This window comes from Nycticebus coucang, chromosome 3 (genome assembly GCF_027406575.1).
Source record: "Nycticebus coucang isolate mNycCou1 chromosome 3, mNycCou1.pri, whole genome shotgun sequence".
In the NCBI taxonomy this organism is placed as follows: domain Eukaryota; kingdom Metazoa; phylum Chordata; class Mammalia; order Primates; family Lorisidae; genus Nycticebus; species Nycticebus coucang.
In genome coordinates this window covers 66,494,250-66,519,234 of record NC_069782.1, presented here as the reverse complement: position 1 = coordinate 66,519,234, position 24,985 = coordinate 66,494,250, and the positions used below count along the sequence as shown (strand labels likewise).

The 24,985-nt window shown below is 52.6% G+C and overlaps 2 protein-coding genes across 8 annotated transcripts in view; one reads left to right on the top strand and one right to left on the bottom strand.

The window, feature by feature from the left end:
- Positions 1-24,023, top strand: part of STX10 (syntaxin 10) — a 31,249-nt gene extending 7,226 nt beyond the window's left edge. The window contains exon 8 of the mRNA XM_053582252.1: positions 23,776-24,023. Within this exon, the coding sequence (XP_053438227.1) occupies positions 23,776-23,822 (47 nt within the window). The 3' untranslated portion in view covers positions 23,823-24,023. The remainder of the gene's footprint in view (positions 1-23,775) is intronic.
- NACC1 (nucleus accumbens associated 1) lies at positions 419-24,738 on the bottom strand. Of its 7 annotated transcripts, XM_053582234.1 has the most exons (8): positions 24,489-24,738; positions 22,854-22,946; positions 10,412-10,492; positions 6,039-7,034; positions 5,779-5,952; positions 4,585-4,690; positions 4,383-4,480; positions 419-3,773 (listed from the first exon to the last, which is right to left on the bottom strand). In XM_053582234.1, exons 3-8 carry the CDS (start codon positions 10,467-10,469, stop codon positions 3,364-3,366), a joined length of 1,842 nt encoding a protein of 613 aa, XP_053438209.1. In that variant the 5' UTR covers positions 10,470-10,492; positions 22,854-22,946; positions 24,489-24,738; the 3' UTR covers positions 419-3,363. The 7 variants fall into 7 exon arrangements, with proteins under 7 accessions (XP_053438209.1, XP_053438208.1, XP_053438207.1 ...); XM_053582233.1 differs by lacking the exon at positions 24,489-24,738 and having other exon boundaries at positions 22,854-23,495; XM_053582232.1 differs by lacking the exons at positions 22,854-22,946; positions 24,489-24,738 and adding an exon at positions 22,494-22,686 and having other exon boundaries at positions 10,412-10,496.
- Positions 24,739-24,985: the final 247 nt, after the last annotated feature.

Below are 24,985 nucleotides of genomic sequence, written 5' to 3'. Positions count from 1 at the left end.
TGGCATCACACAGCTCACAGCAACCTCCAACTCCTGGGCTTAAGCGATTCTCTTGCCTCAGCCTCCCGAGTAGCTGGGACTACAGACGCCCACCACAACGCCCGGCTATTTTTTGGTTGCAGTTCAGCCGGGGCCGGGTTTGAACCCGCCACCCTCGGTATATGGGGCCAGAGCCTTACCAACTGAGCCACAGGCGCCACCCACTTGATAGACTCTTGTCTTTTCATAGCCTCAGATGTGTGGCAGGACAGTCAGGGGGTAAGAAATGTTAATGCTTTTGTGTACCTGTTGGGTAGCTGGAAGGATACTGCAACTGGAAACTGTCAGCCTGGAGTCAGGGTGGCATGGGTGTGCTAGGCATAGCACCCATGGTGTCCCCCCCACTCCCGCACTCCCCCAGTAAACAGCATGCGGCAGGGCTGTTACAAAGGCGTTTAGTTTATTCTCATCAGTATCACTGATATTCTCATGGTTCACATTTGCCAACACCTCTCCTCTCCTTACAGTAGTTAATGTGCAATCTCACATGGGGGCCCAGGGAGGGAGTAGGGGTTCGGCCCAGGGCAGGGACGGTGTTGGCACTTCACATGGACAGGGTGGGTGGCCTGTCCCATGTGAAAGAGGTGTAGGTGAGTGAGGGCCAGGGAAGCAAAGCTGGGCAGGGGGGCCCCAGTCTTTTTCTAATGATTCCCCATTCCTATTCCTTCCTGGCCGCCCAGGGTGAAGGGACATGCAGCTCAGAGCAGGGCAGGGCAGGAAAAGAAGGGAAAAGCAGCAGGCTGTTCTGGGTGGAGAGGATGGCAGGGCAAGAGGGGTGGGGAAGCTCCTGGGGTAAGGCACAACCCTGTCTTTGGCTCTCCTGGTGAGGAGTATCCTCCCCTGCACCCCCTGCCCAGACCCTCTTCCCCACCCCCAACCCTCCACCCCCCACTAGACCCACACACACAGTCCCGGGAGCCTGGGGCACCTCCTGGGGTCCCTGAAACAAGTGGGCTCTGCCACCCAACCCAGCGCTCAAAGAAGAGACAGGGGCAAGTCCCACCCGAGGAAGAGGCAGGAGCCTCACCAGGACAAGGGGATGGGGAAGAAGACGACCCCCTGGTCCCAGACAGCTGCCCCCCCTCACACCCCACTAAGGCCTGGAAGGAGGGTATGCCTGGGAACTCCTGCTTCCTTTTGGGGGTCTGACTGGAGGTCCTGCCCACTCCTTACCCCCATCAGGCATAGCTGCTGCCAAGTGACCAGGATATTGTGCTTTGGGAAATCAATGCTGGGGTGGGATGTCAGGCTAGGAGGGCAAGGGAAGGAGAGGGAGGGTGACTAAGGTGCTTGTGCTTTAGCTGGGGGTGTCGACTCCCCCCCTCCAGGACAGGTGGCTGGGGGCTAAGGTGCTGAGGCTGGGCCAGGACAGCAGAGCACCAGGACACCGACACCCCGGACTGACCCCTGCAGCATGCAGATGTTAGAAGGGACCCCCAGCAGGCAGGCAGAGCTGCTGGGTCAGGCAGATGGTCTCCAAACCAGACTCAGAGAGTCTAGTTGGGGCGCTACCTCTTTACAGAGGCCACTAGGTGTGATGGGAGATGGGGAAGGAGGACAAAGGCCAGGAACACACCTGTGAGACAGTGAAATGACAACCCATGTGGGGAAATAGTGAGTAGGAAAAAAGCCCTCCATGTTCACAACATGTAAAACTAAAAAAAATAAAAATACTCTCTGGGTAAGAAAAAAAAAATAAAATAAAAAGGAAAGGTAAGGCTCTGCGCCTGTGACTCAAGCGGCTAAGGCGCCAGCCACATACACCTGAGCTGGAGGGTTTGAATCCAGCCTGGGCGCCAAACAACAATGACGGCTACAACCAAAAAATAGCCGGGCATTGTGGCGGGCGCCTGTAGTCCCAGCTAGTTGGGAGGCGGGGGCAGGAGAATCGCTTGAGCCCAGGAGTTAGAGGTTTCTGTGAGCTGTGATGCCACAGCACTCTCCCCAGGGCTAAACCTTGAGGCTCTGTCTCAAAAAAAAAAAAGAAAAGAAAAGAAAAGGTAAGAGAGAAAATTCTGCAAACAAATCCTACCAATGGAAGTGGGCCTGACCCTGTCCAGCCCTAGGAGAAGCCATCTGGCCAATACCTGGGACACCCTTTAAACTGTAGCCCTGTTGGCGGAGAGGGACAAGGGACAAGAGAAGGAGAAGCTGAGCAGACCCACAGGAGCCTAGGTGGCCACTGGGACTGGGGCCCCACCACAGAAACACACACCTACACATGCGTACACATTCAGCCTGCCCCCAGCACCCACATCCCAGCCTGCCTTCCTCAGCCCAGGCCCGAGGGGGACATTGGACACAGTCCCATTGGTTTGAAAAATAAAAGAGATTTTATACTTCAATAGTTCATTCGCTAAAAAAAGGTCTTAAAAATTATGTACAGGGGGTTGTGGAGGCCTGGAGCCCTGCCGTGGGGTGGGGTGTGGTGTGTTGTGGTGAGGTGAGGAGAATGGAGGGAAGGAACCCCCTACTGCTTCTTTAAATCTTCATTTGTCTGAAAGCAAAACTTCTACACACACACACACACACACACACACACACACACGCACGCACTCTGCCAGCCCTTCATACCTCTCCTCCTAACCTCTGAGGCCCTCCCATCTTCCCCCAAAAACCCCCTTCCTTAGGACTTGCCTCTCTCAGGCCCCAGGGAACCAATGGGGGACAACAGAGGCAGGGGAGAGGAGAATGGGCACTGGGCCCTCCATCTTAGGTCAGTTGTGCAATTTCTCTGAGCCTCAGTTTCCCCAGCTGTAAAATGGGCAGTCTCCACAGCCTCGCCTACCCCAGCCCCCAGGCACAGGGACAGACGAGGGTGACAGGAAGGCGCTTTTGGAGACATGGAAGCACTGGGAGGTGGCAGGAGGGGTCCTGAGAACCCCTGGGGGCCCCCCCTCAAGTCCCAAGGGGCTGCAGTGAGGGGCAGAGGCTGAGGAATGCTTCCATGTAGGGCAGTCCAAGGCCTGGGGAGGGGGCCTTCCCAAGCCCCTCAGGCCAGCCCCCTCTCCCTGGTGGGCCTGGTGAGTGGAGAGATGATTGCTAGGGGTTAGGGGAGGAATCAGAGCTCCCGACTGCACTAGTATGTGTTAAAGAAGGCAGCATGGACCTCGGTCACCTGCCCTGGCATCCTCTGTCCTCTCCCACCCAGCTGGCTCGTGTTGGGGGAAGAGGGTAGAAGAGGGGAGGCAGAGGGGCTGGGAGCATGCAGCATCCCCCCATGGGTCTCCTGGGGAGGAACAGACAGTAGCTAGTGACCAAGATGGTGGGCAGGGGTGTGATGGGAGAGGGAGTGTGCAGCCTGAGGGGAGGGTCTGGTATGGGTTACTGCAGGCCCTCAGCCGAGGGGCCTGCCTCACTCTCATGGCCAGCTGTCTCAAAGCCATGCTCCACACCCATCATGTCTGGCTCTATCTTGCCCACACCAATCATGTCTGGCTCTATCTTGCCCACACCCATCATGTCTGGCTCTATCTTGCCCACACCAATCATGTCTGGCTCTATCTTGCCCACGCCCATCATGTCTGGCTCTATCTTGCCCACACTCATCATGTCTGGCTCTATCTTGCCCGTTTCGCTGATGAAGGTGGTGTAGGCATCACCCTCGGTCTTGAGCACCTTGAGCTTGGGCATCCAGCTCTTGCGCACGACGCGGCGGGCGTTGGTACACATGTCAGCTGCAATGGCATTCATCTCACTCTCCTTGAAGTTTGGGGCGAAGTTCTGGCAGTAGTCTATGTAGGCAGGGTAGGGAAGGTGGCTCAGATATGGCGTGGCCATGACACAAGTCTGATTGGTCTCCCATGAGAACACCCATTCCCTACCATCTGTGACCTCCCCCCCAGAGGGGAGACAACTGAGTCCAGCGCATGGGACTTCAAACCACAGACCAACACCTCCTATTCCCAAATGCCTGACGTTGGCCACATGTAGGGATATGTGGATTTGGATGTGCTAGCAAAACATTCTTGAACAATTGGGATCATTTGCCGGAATTCAGTAATTGGAATAGTCTAATGGAAACCTAGACTCACCACAACAGGTGGCTGAAACCATCTGGTATGGCAGTGGCCGCTTTTGGCAGGCTCTGCCAGCAGCTTCATCCCTCCCATAACCTCCCTGAGTTTGAGACCCTCCTGACACAGGCCCCCTGACCCCCCATTGGCACCCCTGTCATCCAAGCACAAAGAAACCTCCAGTCAGTCATAGCCCTCTTCCCAACAAGCCTATACTGAGCCTTAGAATCCTTGTCAATACGAAACTACACCCATCCATCAGGGCCAACACTGGAGGAAAACACAGTCTGCCTGCCGGGCCCTCACTCCCAAAGTATGGACACTCACACTTGACAGCATGAAGGACACGGCTGTCCAGTGGCTTGCGGGTGGGGTTGTTGCTAGAAGAGCGGATGCCGGTGCCACAGCTGTTGGCCAGTGTGTTCCTGGGGGCAGGGTGGGGGCACAGAGGTACTCAGTAGTGGTGGTGGTGATAAGGGGCACAGGGCAACCCCGCTACCCTTCCCCAGGGCTCTGGCAAGGACCTCACCGGTCAAAGAAGGCTGCCAGGAGCCGCCGCAACAGGACCTTGTGCCGTGTGCCTGCGCTGACATGGCAGTTCATGAGCTGTGCCCTTGTGATGTACACGTTGGTACCTGGTGAGGGTAGGCCAGAGGATGGCTCACAGCGCCCCAAACAACCACAGCCCCCATGAGGCCACACTATCACATGGGCCCAACCCCCTTCTCAGAAGCCCTGAGACTCCTGTATTGGGCTCTGGGTCCCCACATTTTGCCCTGGGGATCTTCTTCCTCCCCCTGAGGGCAGTCAAGTGAGGCTCCTAGGGACTCCCCCTGCCTGTCATCACTCAGGAAAGGTCAGAAAGAGTGGTGTCACCATTTATGGGACTGCTGTGTGTGCCAAGTCCTGTTGTAAGCCTGGTACAACCATCTGTGTGTGGTGTAGGGACCTTGACTGTGGCCAGCTATAGAGTACGGAGGAGTGGAGCCTCAAGGCCTTTTTTTTTTTTTTTTTTTGAGACAAAGTCTCACTCTGTTGCCCTGGCCAGAGTGCTATGGCATCATAGCTCATAGCAACCTCAAACTCTTAGGGTCAAGAGATCCTTTTGCCTCGGCTTCCCAAGGAGCTGAGACCTTAGGTGCCTACCACCAGAGCCTAATTTTTCTATTTTGAGTAAAGATGGGGTTTCATTCTTGCTCAGGCCAGTCTCTAACTCCTGAGCTCAAGCAATCCACCCACTCTAGCCTCCCAAAGTACTAGGATTACAGGTGTGAGCCACCAGGCCCGGCTCTCATTTTTCTATTTTTGATAGAAACAGGGTCTCACTCTTGCTCAGGCTGGTTTCAAATTCCTGGCCTCAAGCAATCCTCTTGCCTCTGCCTCCCAATGCACTAGAATTAGAGGCAAGAGCCACTTCACCCAGCCAAATTCTTAACAGCTATGGTAATTAGCCCTCACCCTACCCTATGAAGTAGCTAATCTACCTGCCTGTGGCCAAACAATATTAGCCAACCCCTGAGCTAGAAACATAGGGTTACGTCTTTGATTTGTATCAACTCACCTAATGCTGTAGCCATCACAGTACTGAGGCAGCTGTAGCCCCAGGACAGTGACGTGGCCAGGGCACCAGCCCCTTCAGCTGTGCAACTCAGCCCAGCTTAGAGTGCACTGAGGCCCCAGGCAGTGGAGCAGGGAGATCCTGGGACAAAGCTGGCTGGCTCACCTGTTACCAGCTCCAGCTTCTCGGAGGGGTCGCCCTCATCATAGAGCTTGAGGTGGCAGCGGTTGCCAATCTGGTTGATGAGCTCAGTGGGGAGAGAGGCCAGGTCTTGCCGTACCCGGATGCGATTGCGGGACTCAGGGGTCACCTGCTCAGGGAGGGCCTCCACCTTCTCAGCTGTGGAGGAAAAGTGGTATGCACGTGTCAGGGGGAGGGGATGCCAGGCCTGGGGTTGGGGCGTGGGAAGCCGGGACACGCCGCACCTGTCTGGCTGACGTTCATCATGCTGTACATGGTGTACATGTTGCAGATCTGTCGGTATTGCTCGTCTGTACCCTCCTCGCCCCCGTCCTCCTCCTCGTCCTCCTCATTGTGGTAGGAACTAGGGCTATCGCTGGTGTAGGCGCTCGAAGTGCCTGGGCTGGTCCGCTCGGATGTGCTGAGCCCGATCACCACTCCCCCCGTGGCCCCACTGGCTGGCTGCCCAGCCCCGGCCCCGGCCCCAGCCCCGGCCCCGGCCCCGGCCCCAGCCCCTGTTGCTGCTACCACCACTGCTGCCACCCCAGTGGGCTGGGCTGCTGCCACCACTGGGGCCTGCTGGTGTGGCCGGTTGGCAACCAGGTCTAGCGTAGAAAACTTGGCCATCTTGCGGCTCCCGTTGCCGCTGCCTCCAGCCTCCTTCTGGCTGCTGTCCCACAGCCGCTTGGCCACAGGCGTGCACTGCACAGAGTCCGATTCCTGCTGCTCCGTCTTGACCCGTGACACAAGGGACAGAGGGGTGCTACAGGCTGGCCAGCCTGACGTCTGCACCACAGGGCTCTGGGGCTCGGACCATGGGGCCTCTTCGGCGTGCAGGCCCTGGGAGTCGCAGCTTGGGGAGCTCACCTTGAGGAAGAATTCGGTGCCCTTCTCCATGATCTCCTGGATCTGTAGGAAGCCAGCGGTGTACATGAGCAGAAACTGGTCACCCACGTTCATGCTCAGCCGGCCTGTATAGCAGAAGCTAAGGATCTGTTGGAAAGACTGAGGCTGCACAGCTGCCGGCAGTTCCACCACCGCGCTGCGGCTGCTGTTGAAGAGGTCCCGGAAGTAGGAGCTGCTGGCGGCCAGCACAGCCCGGTGAGCCTTGAAGGCATGGCCTTTGACCACCACAGACACATCACAGTATAGGCCTTGCAGCCGCTGCTCATTGAGGCACTCCAAGATGCTGTTGCCAAAGTTTGGGATCTCCATCTGCAGCGTCTGTGCCATGGTGGCAGCTGCACGGGGTACAGGGAGAGACAAAAGAACTGGGTCAGGGTCTAAACACTGGGGCTGCCTGGCCCTGCCCACAGACCTCTCCTGCTGGAGGGACATCCACACCATGCAATTTGTCTTCGCCATACTAATCAGAGTCCCAGAGCCCCTCCAACTCCTTCTGTCCTGGTAGGGACCTGCTTTTATAAGATACTGTCAAATCAGCTAAGCCAGCTATAGACTGGAGTGGTCACATGCTGTCCCTTGCAGAGAGATGGGCAAAGGCATACCTCCCCATGTGTAACTGAGTTCACCTAAGAGCTTGGAAGGGTGGCTAGGATGCAGTGAGTGCCTATAAGCTCAAACCAGTGATAACTAGTGCCACGTGGCTAGGGTACCTTTGCAGCACACTAGCATGGAAATGCCAAGAAGGCAGGGTCACCTGACTGTGCACCAGAGTTCACAGTACCCAGCACATGAGCCTTAATCACTATTTACTGAATGACTGCCACTAAGCTGGATAGAATCAAAAAGTTGATGATGTGAAGGCTATGTTAGCCTTGGATGAAAGTATTTCAAATTGTATATAAAAACAGCACATTGTACCCCTTAATTGCATTAATGTACACAGCTATGATTTAATTAAAAAAAAAAAAAAGTTGATGAGGATGACCTTGCCTGTAGGAGTGTCAGGTGGTGCAATCACCTTGGAAAACAGTTTGATAGCTCCTCAAATGGTTAAACACAGTTACCATGTTACCCAGAAATTCTACTCCTAGGATTTATGCCTGAGAGAAATGAAAACATTTGTCCACCTAAAAACCTGCATGCAAATGTTCACAGCAGCACTATTTACAATAGTTCAGAGGTGGAAACAATCCAAATGTTCTATCCACGGTTGAATGGATAAACAAAATGTGGTAAATCCATACAATGGAATATTATTGAGCCGTAAGAGGAAAGAAATTCTGACACATGCTAAAACATGGATGTCCCTGGAAAACATTATGCAAAGTGAAAGAAATCAAGACAAAAGGACCACATAGTTTATGGCCTCATTTATACGAAACATCAAGAACAGGCAAATCCATAGAGATAGAAGGCAGATTAATGGTTGTCAGAGGCTGGGGAGAAGGCAGAATGGGGAGGGCTAGGAAAAGCAAAAGTGTATGGGTTTATTCTTGATGTAAGGAAAAATCTTCTAAAACTGACCATGGTGGTAGCTGTACAATTCTGTACATAGCCTGAACTGTACACTTAAAACGGGTGAACTGGATGATGTATGCATCTCAATAAAGCTATGGAAAAAAAGGGAGGGAAGGAAGGAGACTAGTTTCCTCTGGTGAGAATTAGGAATTAGACTTGCAAAATACAGTTAGTACACTTTTCAAGTCTTTTGAATTTTGAAACTGGTGAACAAATTGCCTACATGCAAAAGTACATAATATTTAGAAAGAAAATGTGTAAGGCTGGGTGCAGTGGCTCATGCTTGTAATCTCAGCACTTTGGGAGACCAAGGTGGATCATTTGAGGCCAGGAGTTCAAGACCAGCCTGGGCAACACAAAAGACCTCATCTCTACAAAAAAAAAAAACAAATAAAAAATTAGCTAAGCATGGTGGCATGCACCTATAGTCCTAGCTACTTGGGAGGCTGAGGTAGGAAGATTGCTTTGGCCCAGGAGTTTGAGGTTGCAATAAACTATGGATGAAACCACTAACCCAGGCAACAGAGTGAGAGCCTGTCTCAAAAAAAAAAAAAAAAAAAAAGGTGGTGCCTGTAAAGTAGGTAGGCCTCTGGCCACATAAACACTGAAGTTGGCAGGTTCGAACCCAGCCTGGGCCAGATAAAACAACAATGACAATTGCAACAAAAAAATAGCCAGACAATGTGGCAGGCACCAGCTACTTGGGAGGCTGAGGCAAGAGAATGGCTTAAGCCTAAGAGTTTGAAGTTGCTGTGACCTGTGACGCCACGGCACTCTACCCAGGGTGACAGGTTGAGACTCGGTCCCCCCCGCTCCCCCCAAAAAGATGCACAAACTAACCCCAAAGTGCTTAAGGGGAGGGGAGGAAGAATTAATCTGTTCAGGGAGCCACCCTTTGCCCTGACCAGTGAGGGGAAAGGGGCCAAGCAAGCTTCTGCATAAAAGCCTGTGCTGTCTCTTCCAGGAAGAACTGGCCAGGCAGGATGATGGGAAGGCTGTGTCCCACACTCTGGGCAGTCACTGAAGGGTTTTAAAGAAAGAGGTGACCTTACAATTCCACCACTAGTAAAAGTGAGTCCTTTCAGGGTGGGGAGGAGAGAGATTCCATGAGTAAGAGGATCCTGAGCAGCGGCTCCAGCTGGCCAGCAGGGAAAAGATGTACCCAGTATGTGCAAAGGCCCTGGGACAAGAATGAACCTCAGCTTTACTTCCTTCACTCCCACAGTTAACTTTCCTGCATCTTTCACTGTTTCCTCATTCATTAGCAACTCCATTCAGAGCTGCTGCTGTGGGATGGGCACTAGGAAAACAGAGAATACTTGGCCCCTACATGCTAACACTCAGATCATTCTAAAATTGGCTGCTATGATGAACAGAAGTGGCATGTGCCCAAGGCCTCAGAGGTACATCCTGGGGCCAAGTTGAGTCCTGGTTCGAGCACTGACCTACTCCTGAAACCAGAACCCCAAATCTCTTTCTCCATTTTGAAATTGAACACTAACCTGACCCTATGAATGCAACCCATACTCACAGAGCCAGTACTATGCAAAGACCATGAGCAAATGCAGGCCCTACTCCTCTCTGCACACAGGGTAAGGGAGAACCCAATGCACCCCAGCATGAACTCCTGGAATCCTCTTAGTGAGACTTCAGGGCTAGTTTCATATTGCCAGTTCTCAGCTGGGAATACTTAGGCCATGTGGAAGTTAAGTACTATCCTGAGGTCAGTGTGGGTCAAGATTCAATCCAGAAATCTGTCTAAGCACCACAGCCTGTGGTTTCCTTCAGCTGTATCCTCCCCCAACTCAAAATCTCTGTCTCAACCACACACACAAATAACACCTTAGGGTAATCAGAGAGGGGAGGCAGAATCTGGAATTCCCAGACATAAGGCATCATAAATTTCCTTCCAGGAGCCCAAACTCAGAGCTGGACAAGTCAAAGAGGCAAGAGAAACCAGCACATCACATGGTAACCAAAGGACAGAGCCCAGAGAACCCACTTCAGGGGTCCTGACACCTCCCCGGGCTGCCAAACTAAAGCCACCCTCCACCCCCATACTGAGGCTCAAATGCCAAGGATCAAGATGGTCAAGGAACCAAGACAGGCTAGGTGTACAGTGTAGCCAAAGCCCCTCACCTCTCTGTGCCTCAGTTTACTCATCTGAAAGAGGGGACTCATCCATCCAACCCACCCTGATGAACTGCATCCTCCTCTGTGCAAGGTGCTGGGGACACAGCCAGGAACAGCATCAGCTATGCTCAGTCAGGACTCACTGTCTAGTGGGGAAACATGAGAAATGATTTAGTTATAGTTGGGGTGATTGTGTCACAAAGTGGCCAATCTTGGTGGTATGGGCCACTAAAGGACGAACAGGATCCGGGGAGGTGGAGAGAACACCCCTGGGCAGAAAGGTATCAGGTGCTGTCTGGAGACCCAAAAGAGGCAGTTATGGCTGGAGGATAGCTCAGGAGAGCCTGGCTGCCAGGAAGAGAGCACAGGCATCTTTGAGAGTGAGCAGTTGGAGGCTTGGAGTTAGCAAGAACCCTGGGGTCGGCAGCATTGTAAGAGTTTTATGTAGGGTCATCCATGCAAGAGGACTGTCAACTCCGTGAAGGTAGGCATCATGGCCAGTTTTGTTCAAGATCAGTTTCTTGGCAGTACATGCTTAGTAAATATTGGTAAATGGGTTAAAGAACAATGCAGAGAGAGAGAGAGATTGAGAGAGAAAGCAGAAGGTAGGAACAAACGACTTGAGTTTGGTACATGGTAGCTGGTGGGGAGAGGGCCAGAGGCTGTGCAGTGGGGACAGACATTTCCAGGGTTGCAGAGGGCATTCCTTGGGGTCCCACTTACTTCGTTTGGCATGCTGGGTACTGCTGCAGACACTCTCTGTGAGTTACCTAAGCATGTGAGGCAGCCTCCGAATCGGGGCTCTAGGGTGGGGACCACAGTGCTGCCTTCCCTGGTCCCAGTGAGCTATCTGGTGCAAGGCACACAGTCAGCACTCAGCAATGGGGACTGTGAGGTTCTGGGACAACAGAAGGTAACAGAGATGCAGGGCCCAGGTGCCCTCCTAAAGTCAAGAGCCAAAACAATGTCCAGGCTAGAGTCCCTATGCTTCCTGTACTTCAGCTTCAGAGCCTGGCTCTGGAGCCTTCTATTAGTAATTAGAGGGCAGAAGGAGCAAGTGGGGCAAACCCAGCCACAGAACACCCGCACCCCCACACAGCTGGGGACCCAGGAGTGGGAAAGGCATGTCTGTGAGCTGCTAGACTTGAATACTATTCTGTCTCCTTCCTTCATGGCCTCATGGCCTTGCTAGGATTTGAAGTGTGAGATGGAGCGAGGCAGTAGACAGCCCCAGGAATGCAGTGAGGAGCCTGCATAGACCCACCCCAGAGTACCCCTCCATCCCTTGCAGAGACCTGCCCCAAACCTATCCAGACTCAGGAGAACAACTGCCTTGGATGGCAAGCCCTTCACCCATGCCAGTCCCAGAAGGGAGGAACTATGATTGGGCTCCCAGAAGAAACAGGTCTCAAGCAGCAGGTACCTGGCTGGGTCACATACTGGTTGGGTCAGGGGTGGTACAGATTTAGTATCAACCAAGCTGAGCCCCCAGGGCAGCTGGCTGTGCTCCCCTCAGACCTGGTTAAACATATCCCTCAGTCTGGCACTCAAGCCCTCCACCTCACCCATCTTGGACTCAGGCACAGAGCATGCACCCCCACTGAAGCCAGGCCTTTGCCAAAGTTGTACACCCTGCTTGGAGTCCTGCCCTCCATTACTCGCTGCTCTGAGAACACAAAGTCCCACTTGACCATTCTCAAGGGCAGAAAACCACATCAGAATCATCTCTCCTCAAATCTCAGTGTATCGGTCCCTGCTGCAGGGGAGGGGCAGAAGGCCACAGAGCAGCCCCTAGACCCACAGGGTGGAGGGGGACCCTCCCAATACCACTAGTCCTGGTCTCTGGCACAAGTGGGTCTCTCAGTGAGATTCAAGGGCACAGGACACAGTTTCCACAACCTCCCAAATAGTCAACAAATATTTGCCACGTCCCTGTCTGTGGCAGGCTGAGACTTAGAGGGCTATGTCTCTGGAATGCATGATGTGGTGGCGGGGGGGACATGGCCATTCATGTAAGGTCACACAGATCAATGTGGAGCACATGGAGGCATCTGGACTTTTTTTTTTTTTTTTTTTGCAGTTTTTGGCTGGGGCTGGGTTTGAACCTGCCACCTCCAGTACATGGGGCCAGCACCCTATTCCTTTGAGCCACAGGCACTGCCCTGGAGGGAGGGTTCTAATGGAGCTGAGATCTGGGAGGGGCAGCGATGGAAAGTGCTCTCACTTCTGGGGAATTGTGCCCAATCTCAGGGCTTTGCTATAGACTGAATCATGTCCCTGCCTGAAATTTATAGGTTGAAACCCTAACACTCAATGTTCTTGTATATGAACTTAAAGGCATATATAAAATTCATTTGAAAAGGATGTTTTAAGGAATAATTTAATTACCTGTCTCCATCCCCCAAAACAGCACAATAGGGAAGCTGGGTTTTTTTTTTTTTTTTTGTAGAGACAGAGTCTCACTGTACCGCCCTCGGGTAGAGTGCCGTGGCGTCACACGGCTCACAGCAACCTCTAACTCTTGGGCTTACGCGATTCTCTTGCCTCAGCCTCCCGTGCAGCTGGGACCACAGGCGCCCGCCACAACGCCCGGCTATTTTTTTGTTGCAGTTTGACCGGGGCTGGGTTTGAACCCGCCACCCTCGGCATATGGGGCCGGCACCCTACTCACTGAGCCACAGGCGCCGCCCAGAAGCTGGTTTTTTTACCAAGGGCGATAGAGTAAGACTCTGTCTCTACATAAAAACCACTCTGCAACACCTTGACCTCAAGGTGACACTGCTGAGTCCCTACAATGCTCTTTTGGGGCCCCTGAAGGTCTGGTTGTCACTGCTCCCAGACCTTCTAGGGTGGGAATGCATCCCCCAGAGCAGCCAGTCTCAGAAATCTCTTCCCAACACCAATGCCTTAGGTTGCTCTCCCACCCCTTTGACTTCTTGGCACTTCCTATGATCTAGCAAACTGGAGGGGCCCCCTTGCACTCCCAGCTTCCCCAAAGCACAGAATTTGCCTGTGTAGTTCCTTGCTGTGTCCCCTGTCCCTAGGACTGGGCCAAGCACACAGTGTGCTCTCAGTTGTTTGTAGAATGAATGAAAGATTACTTCCATTCTTTCCAATCTTATTCCCTTTTGGGTGCCACAGTAACAAGGGAGTGAGGCTCAGAAGCAAGATCTGTGGCTGGGCAGACATGTCTTTCTCTGACAGTCGCCAAGGTGAGGTAGGTAGGGGAGTGCAGCCAGGGTCCCACTTGAGGCTCAATGTCACTGAATTTCAAATTCCTAACTCATCCTGCTGTTGGAGCATGCTGTGTGTGTATGTGGGGGGTGGTGCTAGAAGAATAATTCATGGGAATAGAAGCTACCAGCTCTTTCTTTGGTAAGAGAACTCAGGACAGAATTCTCCAGCCAGCAGAGGCTGGAGCAATAGATCTGTTCTCCATGAATAATTATTCAACTGACTTTCCAGGGAAGCTCTGAAATGGCCATTGACATGTGCCATAGTCTTAATGTTTGCACTCCTCCAAAATTCATGTTGAAACCCCGGTAATATTAAGAGGTGGGGTCTTTGGGAGGTGATTAGGTCATGAAGGCAGAGATGAACACATTAGTGCACTTATGAAAGAGGTCCAGGGGGCGGCGCCTGTAGCTCAAAGGAGTAGGGCGCCAGCCCCACATACCGGAGGTGGTGGGTTCAAACACAGCCCCGGCCAAAAAAAAAAAGAGGTCCAGGGGACCTTGTTTGTCCCCTCCACCATCCATAAGGAACATCCCCACACACTAAATCTGCTGAAACCTTGATCTGGGACTTCCCAGTCTCCAGAACTGTGAACAATACATTTCTATTGTTTATAAATTACCCACTCTAAGGTACTTTGTTATAATAGCCCAAATGGATGAAGACATGTAAACATGTAAACGTCAGTTAAGAGAAACTATCAACTCCAAGTGTAACGTGGAGCAAAGGCCCAGAAAGCCCTAGTCTTACATCCACACAGCAGGAGGCAGCCAGATCCTGCCTGACCCCAAACCGCTCAGACTCTTAGGCACTGAATGTGAAGGTAATATAACCTAAGCAAACTGTTTTGTTTAAGTCCTTCTATCATCTATGTGTGTATACATATGTATGCATGTGGGGGTGGGGGAAGGAGAGAGATACACACTGTGTTGCCCAGGCTGGAGGGCAGTGGCATCAACATAGCTCATTTGCAGCTCCAAATTCTTGGGCTCCTGTGATCCTTCTGCCTCGTCTCCTGAGTAGTGGGATAACATCCATGTGCCACGATGCCCAGCTAATTTTTCTATTTCTCTGGTAGAGATGGGGTCTTGCTATGTTGCCAGGCTGGTCTCTAACTTCTGGCCTCAAGTAATCCTCTTCCATCAGCCTCCTAAAGTGCTGGGATTACAGGTGTGACACACTGTGTCCAGCCAGCATCTTTATATTTTTTAATTCCATGAACAGTTTAGTCTTTTTTCCCTCTGAAAGGCTGTCATTAAGTCCATGGTGGGTAATAGGATTAGTAACAGCCACCTCCCACTCAGGCTGCACCTACTGTGCACCAAACTGGAGAGAGTGCAGACAAGGTTCACTGCACTTACTCCTTTTGACAGTTTCTGAGGAAGAAATCAGCCTTCCTCCCCTATTATGGGTGAGAATGAGGCACAGAGAAAGAGGTGAAGCCGGGTGGCGCCTGTGGCTCAGTGAGTAGGGCGCCGGACCCATATGCCGAGGGTAGCGGGTTCAAACCCAGCCCCGGGAAAACTGCAACAAAAAAAATAGCTGGGCGTTGTGGCGGGCGCCTGTAGTCCCAGCTGCTCGGGAGGCTGAGGCAAGAGAATCGCGTAAGCCCAAGAGTTAGAGGTTGCTGTGAGCCATGTGACGCCATGGCACTCTACCCAAGGGCGGTACAGTGAGACTCTGTCTCTACAAAAAAAAAAAAAAAAAAAAGAAGTGAAAGGCAGGGCAAAAAGTAAAATAAAGTTAAAAAAAAAAAAAAAAAGAGGTGAAGCCAGAGGCCAGTACCATGCCCATGTTGAACAGCAGGCCCCTGTTTATACAGGCAGGTTGTGAGGCAGCTGCACTAGATTCATTTTACAGATGGGAAAACAGGTACTCAGAAAAGCAAGTCAGAGGTGGGATGGGAGCAAGTCCAGAGATCTTCACCCTCACTGGGTGTGTCCTCTCCAGATGTTTCTACTGGCTACCTGGGGGCCCCTCCTTAGGATCTCAGGTCATCTTTAAGGATCAGACTGGGGTATTGCTTTCTGTCCCCCAAGGCCACCTGCTTTCACCCAGTCTCCCGCAGCTATTTTGTAGCCCTCCTCCCCCAACTTCCATCTCCAGGAATGAGCAGTCTCTGCCTGCCACCTCTCCCTCCTCCCACTCCCTCCTCACAGCCCTCAGCAATCTGGCCTCTCCTCCATATAAGCAGCAGCTCTCCTCCATCCATCATCCTGGAGCTCCTAGTCCCAACTACAAGCCCACCTTTCCTATATCCCGCGCTCCCTGTGTGTATTCATATCCCAAAGACATAGTAGCAGCAGACAAGGAGGAAGGGAACAGCAAGGGCAAAGGCTCTGAGGTGTCAACCCTGCAACAAACAAAGGAGGCAGATGGGGCTGGGTGATCACACTGGGGATGGAGCCTGCCTAGCTATGCTAGACCATGCAGGGCAAAAAATTTTGCCTCTTGGGGAAGTGGGGGAGTGGCAACAAGGACTTGCTTTGCTGTCAAGGCTGGCGTATAAGCACAATTATGGCTCACTAATCTCAAACTCCCATGCTCAAGTGATTCTCCTGCCTACCAAGAGGCTGTGACTATGTAGGCATATGCCACCATACCCGACTAATATTTAAAAAATATTTTTTAGACAGGGTCTCATTCTGTCTCCCAGCCTGGGGTGCAGTGGCACATCATAGCTCACTGAAACCGAAAACTCCTGAGCTCAAGCAATCCTACTGCCTCAGCCTCCTCCTGAGTAGTGCTACCATACTTGCTTAAGATTTTGAATCTCATTGTTGTGCTAGGCTCAAATACCTTACAAAACTTCTCACTCACAATTACATTCCTGGAAGACATCTATCTACAATGGTACTTGCCCCCAGCATCAGTCTATCTATAAAATGGGCTAAAAGCAGCAGCCACCTCACAAGGTGTTTCAAGAATTAAAGAATCACACCCATAGGGCGGCGCCTGTGGCTCAGTCGGTAAGGCGCCGGCCCCATATACCGAGGGTGGCGGGTTCAAACCCAGCCCCGGCCAAACTGCAACAAAAAAATAGCCGGGCGTTGTGGCGGGCGCCTGTAGTCCCAGCTACTCGGGAGGCTGAGGAGGCTAAGGCAGGAGAATCGCTTAAGCCCAGGAGTTGGAGGTTGCTGTGAGCTGTGTGAGGCCACGGCACTCTACCTAGGGCCATAAAGTGAGACTCTGTCTCTACAAAAAAAAAAAAAAAAAGAATCACACCCATAATCCCGGCACCCTGGAAGGCTGAAGTGGGAGGATTATTTGAGCCAAGGAGACCAGCCTGAGCAAGACTGAGACCCTCAACTCTATTAAAAATAAAAAAATTAATTGGGCATTGTGGTGAACTCCTGTAATACCAGCTACTCAGGAAGCTGAGGCAGAAAGATAATTTCACCCCAGGAATCTGAGGTTGCTGTGACCTAGACTGACACCATGGGGCAAAAGAGTGAGACTCTGTCTCAAAAAGAAAAAAAGAAGTAATCAAATAACACCAGGTAGTTGGTGCCCAGCTGTGTCCCTTTTGTCTGTTTCCTTGGCCCCTCTCTGAGAGTAGGATAGCTTGTGCCTCTCACTATCTCCCAGAATCTTGCACATTTCAAGAACCTTAACAAGCAGTACTCACTGAGGGATCCCTAAAGTACTCAAAGCACCTCTCACTATCTCCCAGAATCTTGCACATTTCCAGAACCTTAACAAGCAGTACTCACTGAGGGATCCCTAAAGTACTCAAAGCACCATCCAACCACCCCAGAAACAACCTCTCCCATAAACATTACAAGAACCAAAGAGTGGGGACTCTCAACATTGGCACTGCTGCCACTGAGCTGGATTATTCTTTGTAGTAGGGCCTTCCCTACCCACCATCCTTGGTTGAACCACACCCTTAGCCTGTAGACGCCTTAGATCAGTGCTTCTCAACCTGTGGGTCACGACCCACAGGAACTGTATTAAAGGGCCACAGCATTAGGAAGGTTGAGAACCACTGCATTAGATGTTGGTTAGATGCTGGTAGCACCTCTACCCCCAGCAGCAGCAACCAAAAGTGTCTCCAAACATTTCCCAAATGTCTCCACAGGAGGCAGTATCACCTGTGGTTAAGAATCACTGAGGTTGGGCAGAGCCTGTGGCTCAGTAGGTAGGGCGCCAGCCCCGGCTAAACTGCAACAAAAAATAACGGGGCGTTGTGGCGGACACTTGTAGTCCCAACTACTTGGAAGGCTGAGGCAAGAGAATCGATGCCTGCCTGTACCTACTCATCAGAAGGGGAAACTGAGGCACAGAAGTCAAGACCTTTGCCCTGTCTTATTTATAGCTGAGTAGTATAGTGCTAACTGTGAAATTTTACTCTCACCTTTACCTACCCTCTCCCTCTGCTTAATTTGGAAAACACGACTCCGAAACGAAGTCCTCAGTCTTTAGGGACTAGACAATGACCATAACCATACACTTAACACAACCTTTAACACATCACCTCTGCAGGTTCACTGTGTCCTCACTCCCAACTTGATGGGCAGGCCCAGTCCCAGCTCCCCAGCTGTGCGGCCAAGAAAGCTCTCCAGGGGATGGCATTCTGGGCTGAGGGGACACAGAAAACCTGGGGAGGCAAGGGACATGGAGGTAGCTTGGGGACAGTACAGGCTGGCTGTAAGAGCTGTTGCTGCAAGATTCTGAAGTAATTGGCAGATTGCTCTGGAGCCCCTGTGAGGGAAAGACTCATGCCTCAGTTTCCACATGTACCAAACAGTGATGAAAAGAGGCAGGACTTGCTAGTCATGGGCTTAAATGAGTTAAAATGTACAAAGTGTTCAGAGCAATCCAAGAGGGGGGAAAGGTGTGAAGGGTATGGAGGACCCAAGAGAAGGAATAAAGTGGCAGGGAACACTGCCTTGGTATTTTCCAGCTGCGGTACCCCACCCAAGCCTGTCAGGCTCACTTTCTCCATCTCAGGCTAACTCTGGGCTCAGGCCTCTTTGTGCCAATCCCCAATACTCTCCTGTGCCTCCAGGCTGATCCCACTCAAAGATCCTGTAAGACTGACTAAAACTAAGATTTCCTCAAAGGCCAGCTCAAGAACCAGCTGGGGCGGGCGGTGCTTGTGGCTCAGTGAGTGGGGCGCGGGCTGAGGGTGGCGGGTTCAAACTCCGCCCCGGCCAAATTGCAACAAAAAAATAGCTGGGCATTGTGGTGAGCGCCAGTAGTCCCAGCTCAGGAGGTTGAGGCAGGAGAATCACCTAAGCCCAAGAGCTGGAGGTTGCTGTGAGCTGTGATGCTACAGCACTCTACTGAGGGTGACAAAAAAAAATAGAACCAGCTAGGGCTCCAGGCTGCCCAAGCAGGGGGCCAGATTTCAACATGCCCTGGATGCAGGCCAAAGGGTCTAAACTTTCAACTGGGAGCTATGGGGGAGATCCAGGAGACTGAGCCAGGGCTTCCTTTTCTTGCTGTGGCCATAAGGGTCTCAGTCTCTAGGCTAGTATCACTTTAACAAAGATAAAATGTTCAGAGCAATTAACAAGAGACTGGCCTTTATACTTAACAAAAGCTGTGAAAGTGCTGGTCCTCAGGCCTAGAACACTGGCTCCTCCCAGCCCCAGAGCTACCTCCAACCTCCTGCACATTTCTTTCTTTTTCTTTTCTTATCTTCCTTCCTTCCTTCTTCTTTTTTTGGAGAAAGTCTCATTTGTTGCCCAAGCTAGAGTGCAGATGTAGTGGTGTCACGATAGCTCATTGCAGTCTCCAACTTCTGGGCTCAAGAGATCCGCTGGCCTTAGCCTCCCAAGTAACAGGGATTACAGGCCCATGACACCACATCTGGCTAATTTTTTCTGTTTCTGTTAGAGAAGGGGGTCTTGACCTTGCTGAGGCTGTTGTCAAATTCCTGATCTCAAGTGATCTTTGGGCCCTGGCCTCTCAGAGTGCTCAGATTACAACTAGGAGCCCCCTGCACCTGGCCAATAATTTCTTATTATTCAGATCATTGCTTTCGGAAGCCATCTGGACCACCCAGTGGAAATCTCTCCATTCCTTACTAGCTCACCACAACTTCACCCTTTTGTAAACATAATAAATATCTGAAGTTATCCTGATTGTTTGTTTGTCTGAGGGCATCACCTTCACTAGAAAGAAAGATGCCTGAGAGCAAGCTGCTCCAGATCTGTTGTTACTCAGGTCTGCTGCCATCCCTCACTTCCCAGTAGAGAGCTGGCCCCTAGCAAAGAAATAAAACTGTGGGGTTTTTTGTTTGTTTGTTTTTGAGACAGAGACAACAACTTCAAACTCTTGGGCTCAAGAGATCCTCCTGCCTCAGCCTCCTGAGTAGCTGGGACTACAGCACCTGCTACAAAGCCCAGAAAGTTTTTCTATTTTTAATAGAGACAGGGGTCTTGCTCTCGCTCAGACTGGTCTCAAACTCCTAAGCTCAAGCAAGCTTCAGGCTTCAGATTCCAGAGTGCTAGGATTACAGACATGAGCCACAACTGTCTTAATGGGCCATCTACTTGTTGCACTTGCCCCATGGTGACTGCTACATTTTCACTAAGAAGCAGTTATTACCAGCACCTGGTCTTCCAGCTCCAGGCCAGATCCCCTTCTCAGCCATTCACATATCTGGGCCAGCTCCCATTAGTCTCTGCCCCTGTTTTAGCTGAGTGACTGCATGGTACTTCCACTCCCAACCCCCTCTGTGTGCACCAGCCCCTGCAGCAAGCTCTGGACCAAACAGACAGGAAGGTCAGTCTCTTTATGTGGGGCTGTGGGCCCAGTTCCTACTCCCAGCACAGGAGGCCACCCAGAGAGAGAAGGGCAGGGCACAGGTTTGGGGGTGGGTAGTCCTGGGAACCAGAGGGAGATGGGGGAAAGGGCGAATTAGGGTGACAACCCATCATTAAACCTGGAAGAACTGGCTGATATCACTTGACCCAGCAGTTTGTCTCCTGCCTCAGGTGCTGAGGACTGAAATCAAAGTCCCGAGAACACCCTGGTAACAGCCTTGCAATTAGCCCAGAAAAAAGGAACAAAAGCAACACAGTCCGACTGGGGGCCAAACAACCCAGGCAAGCAAAGCAAAATGCAGCTCCAGTTCAGGCCCCATCCTCATGATCACTTCCCACAGCCAGCCCAGTTCCATACCCCTGACCTTCTGGCTCCCAGAAGAGCAATGAAGGAAAAGGGGTGACCAGGCCTCTAATAAATAAGTTTCCACTGTTCCAATCCTCTGGGACACCAGGGAAACTCAGTCTGTCCCAACTGGGGACTGACCCATCCTTTGGGAGGGGCAGAAGGAAAGGCCTGGGCTGAGAATCCCCACTAGGAAATCTGGAACGATGAGAAGCTCCTCCAGTTGTGTCCCTGGAAGGCCAACCAGGCAACAATGAGTTTGAGCTGAGGGTCACTCAATCCCAGTTCAGACACTGTCTAGTCACATGACCTGGACAAGCCACATCACCCCCTGAGCCTCAGCTTCCTTGTCTGGACCACAGAGGCCTAAGCTGACCCAGTGGTGGTGAGCCATCAATGAACTCATCCCACCAGCAAGCTCAGCACAGGGCCTGGCCCAGGATGAGCACCCCAGAGGCAGAGTCCTGTGCCTGGTCAGTCCAAAGGCCCAGACCAGGAGGTGGATGCCTGATTTGATGGTCCTCTTAACCTCCTCTTTGCAACCTGCCTTCACACCATCATTAGCCTTCAAATCAGGATTAGCACAGATTTATATGCTCACCTCCCCAATTTTTCACCTTCAGGGAGATGACCCACAGAATTCGGGCTCAAGGAACTGGTGCCTGGGAGGCCATGGTATATGATGGCCACAGTGAGGTCCTATCCCCCAGGCTTGGGCCTCCAGGCTCTGGTCACACAAAGAATCCAGGACCCTAAGACACTCAAGTATGTCTGTTGGGCTGCTTCTTGGAGATATATGGGGAAGCAGCGGGTGAAGGCTATCTGGGTGGTAAACAGGATGCCTGAGCTAGGTGTTCAAATGGTCTCCAGCTGCCCACACAAACACCACTGGCCAGTGCCTTTGAACAATTGGTAAAGGCTTGCCCAAGGGGTAGGTCAGAGACTTAGAGGCTTCAGGTATAAGTTGTGAGAAAAAGGAAAAGCCATGAGTGTGATCCTGAGCTAACACTTAGAAGTGAGGTGGTACATCTTGGCATACACTTTCTGGCCACTAGTTTTTCCTGACCTGCCCCCACATCCCCACTACCCTAGCCAAAGGTTCTGCCTGACCCCACTCCCAGAAATCCTACATTCGCTCGCGGAGTTAGCTTTCCCCCAACATCTCTCAGAGCGCTGACCTCATGCCACCCCTGCAAACATCTCCGGGATCTCCTATTCGCCCCCACCCGAACTAACTCCGCCCACACCCACCATGCCCCACTTCCTGGGCTTCTCCTCAGCCGCCCCCGGGCATGTAACTTGACCCACCCACCTCCTCCGGCGCCCAAACCATACCTGCGGGACAAGCCTCTCCCCGCCCCCCTAGGGGCCGTTTCCCTCCGGCCGCGCAGCTCTCCTCTCCTCCCCCACTCGGCCGGCCAGGAGTCCGACTCTTCTTCCCCTCCCCCTCCGGCATCCCCAAGAGTCTCCTCACTTTCCCTCCGCCGGTTCCTCAACCTCCCGGAGCCACCGGGACGTGCCTTGGCCCGACCTGGCCCCCTCGCTGGGAGTGACGGTGGGGGTCCCGGTCCGATCCCGCCGCTCGAACACCCCGAGGCCCGGCCCGGGGCTAGACGCTCAAGGCCATCCGCAGTGGCCGGGCTCCGCACACTCGGGTGCTCGAGCAGAGTTCAGGCTGCGGCCCAGCTCCTTCTCTGACAGAGAAAACCCCCAGGCCCTCCCCTCTTGGCCCTCGGGCCGCCCCGGCGGGAGGAGGCCAGAACCGGGCCTGGGGCGGGCAGCCTCACCTGCACGGTGGCCGCGCTCCGGGGACTCCCAGCGGGCTCCGCAGCGGCGGCTGGGGCCGGGCCTGCGCCCGGGGCGCGCCCCCCTGCGCCGGGGCCTCGGCCTCCGCCTCCGCGGCCTCCGCCTCAGCAGCAGCGGCAGCCGCGGCGGCCATTCATTGTGGGCCAGGCCGCCCCAACCGAGCGCCGAACCAGCGCAAGCCGCGCCGCCGCCGCACCAGGGCCAGGGAGGAGCGGCTACGGCCCCGCCCGCGCACCGCCTCCAGACCCCGCCCCCCTAGGCCAGGCCAGCCGAGTTTCGAGCGCGCCCCTTCCAGGTTTCATCTCCTCTGTACGCCCCTGGAGATCCTCGCCCATACGTACGTTGGATCTGTTGGGTTGTTCGAATCCCGACCTCGCCACCTTCTAGTTCTGCGACCTTGGGCAAGTTGCTCTATCTTTCTGAACTTTAGAGTCCTGTAAAACAAAAACAATGACTACTATTTATGGTGCCAGGCACTGTTCAAGGATGTTTATGGGAATTAGCTCGTTTAAACTTTACAGTAACTTTTTTTTTTGAGACAGAGCCTCAAGCTGTTGCCCTGGCTAGAGTGCCGTTACATCACAGCTAACAGCAACCTCCAACTCCTGGGCTCAAGTGATTCTCCTGCCTCAGCCTCCCAGTACTACAGGCGCCCGCCACAATGCCTGGCTATTTTTTGGTTGCAGCCATCATTGTTGTTTGGCAGGCCCGGGCTGGATTCGAACCCGCCAGCTCAGGTGTATGTGGCTGGCGCCTTAGCCGCTTGAGCCATAGGCGCTGAGCCTACTGTAACATTTTTATATAGGAACTGTTACACACACACGGAGGAACAGAGATGAAGAAACCTATTCAAGATCACACAGCAAGGAAGTGATGGTGGGTGCCAGGATTTAAGCCTAGGCTCAAGCGACAATAAAAGCTAAGACTTATATGATGCTTATCAGATGCCAGATTCCGTTAACATTTTACTTGCACCAACTTGTTTAATTCTCACCACCACCCAGTAACTAATGTCAGAAAAAGTCCTGCCCATTTTGCGAATGGGGGAACTTAAGTACAGAGTTAAGAAAAAGTAGCAGGGTGAGCTGAGACTCAAACCCAGGCGACCGAGACCATTACACTCTCTTGCCTTAATACACTTGCTTAGAACCTACTGCGCGCTTACTACGTGAGACTGACTGCTCTGCACACCTTCCAGGCATTGTCATTTAAACTTTGCTCTACCTTGGAAACTAAGATTCTTTTTTTTTTTTTTTGAGACAGAGCCTCAAGCTGTCCCCCTGGGTAGAGTGCCGTGGCATTACAGCTAACAGCAACCTCCAACTCCTGGGCTCAAGCGATTCTCCTGCCTTCGCCTCCCAAGTAGCTGGGACTACAGGCGTCCGCCACAACGCCCGGCTATTTTTTGGTTGCAGCCGTCATTGTTGTTTGGCGGCCTGGGCTCGATTCGAACTCGCCAACTCAGGTGTATGTGGCTGGCGCCTTAGCCTCTGAAAACTAAGATTCTTTTTTTTTTTTTGTAGAGACAGAGTCTCACTTTATGGCCCTCGGTAGAGTGCCGTGGCATCACACAGCTCACAGCAACCTCCAACTCCTGGGCTTAAGCGATTCTCTTGCCTCAGCCTCCCAAGTAGCTGGGACTACAGGCGCCCGCCACAACGCCCGGCTATTTTTTTGGTTGCAGTTTGGCCGGGGCCGGGTTTAAACCCACCACCTCCGGCATATGGGACCGGCGCCCTACTCACTGAGCCACAGGCGCCGCCCGGAAACTAAAATTCTTATTTAAGAGGTAAGGAAAGTGGGGCGGCGCCTGTGGCTCAGCGGGTAGGGCGCCGGTCCCATATGCCGGAGGTGGTGGGTTCAAACCCAGCCCCAGCCAAATTAAAAAAAAAAAAAAAAAGAGGTAAGGAAAGTGAGGTCCGGAGAGAGCTCAGCCCACAGAGGACCTTCAGTAGATGTTGGGTTTCTCTCCTTACCGCCCCTTTTCTGAACCACAAATTCCTCATCTCTGAAATGGGACTAGTGACGTGTTCTCCCCCAAGACAGCCGGGGTGATTAAGGGACCCTGCACGGAGTTCAGCGCGCTTCTTTTGTGGGTGCATTTTGATCCCAGCCGCCAACCGTAGATAGCTTCACTGATTGGCTAATTATTGTCATGTGATTTGCCCACCTTCCTTGCCAGCATGGCGGCGCCCACGTCTTAATCTGGAAAACGTGCCCTGAAACTAGTTGGGTTTTCTGTGCCACGAAAGAAGGTGAGAAGGAGCTGGGCAGCGCGAGCAGGGATCTGGACCGAAGGAAGGCCCGAAAGAGGGCTTCTTCGGGCTCAGCTCCTCCGAAAATGGAATAGTGTCAGCTTACCGAGGCCATAGGGTTTTTTTAGTTCCTATTTTATAGATGCGAGGGACACTCCTGGCCCGGGAATACAACTCTCTGATCCTCTCTCTATGCCCTTCCTGTCCCCCGAGCCTGG

What these genes read in the sequence shown, in the direction of transcription:
- NACC1 (XM_053582231.1), bottom strand. Translation starts at nt 7,158, where the DNA reads ATGGCGAAGACAAATTGCATGGTGTGGATGTCCCTCCAGCAGGAGAGG. An exon ending in GAAGCTGGAGCTGGTAACAG is followed by an intron (nt 4,691 to 5,778) that starts GTGAGCCAGCCA and finishes TACCCTCACCAG; the next exon opens with GTACCAACGTGTACATCACA. An exon ending in TGTCCTTCATGCTGTCAAGT is followed by an intron (nt 3,774 to 4,382) that starts GTGAGTGTCCAT and finishes CTGCCTACATAG; the next exon opens with ACTACTGCCAGAACTTCGCC.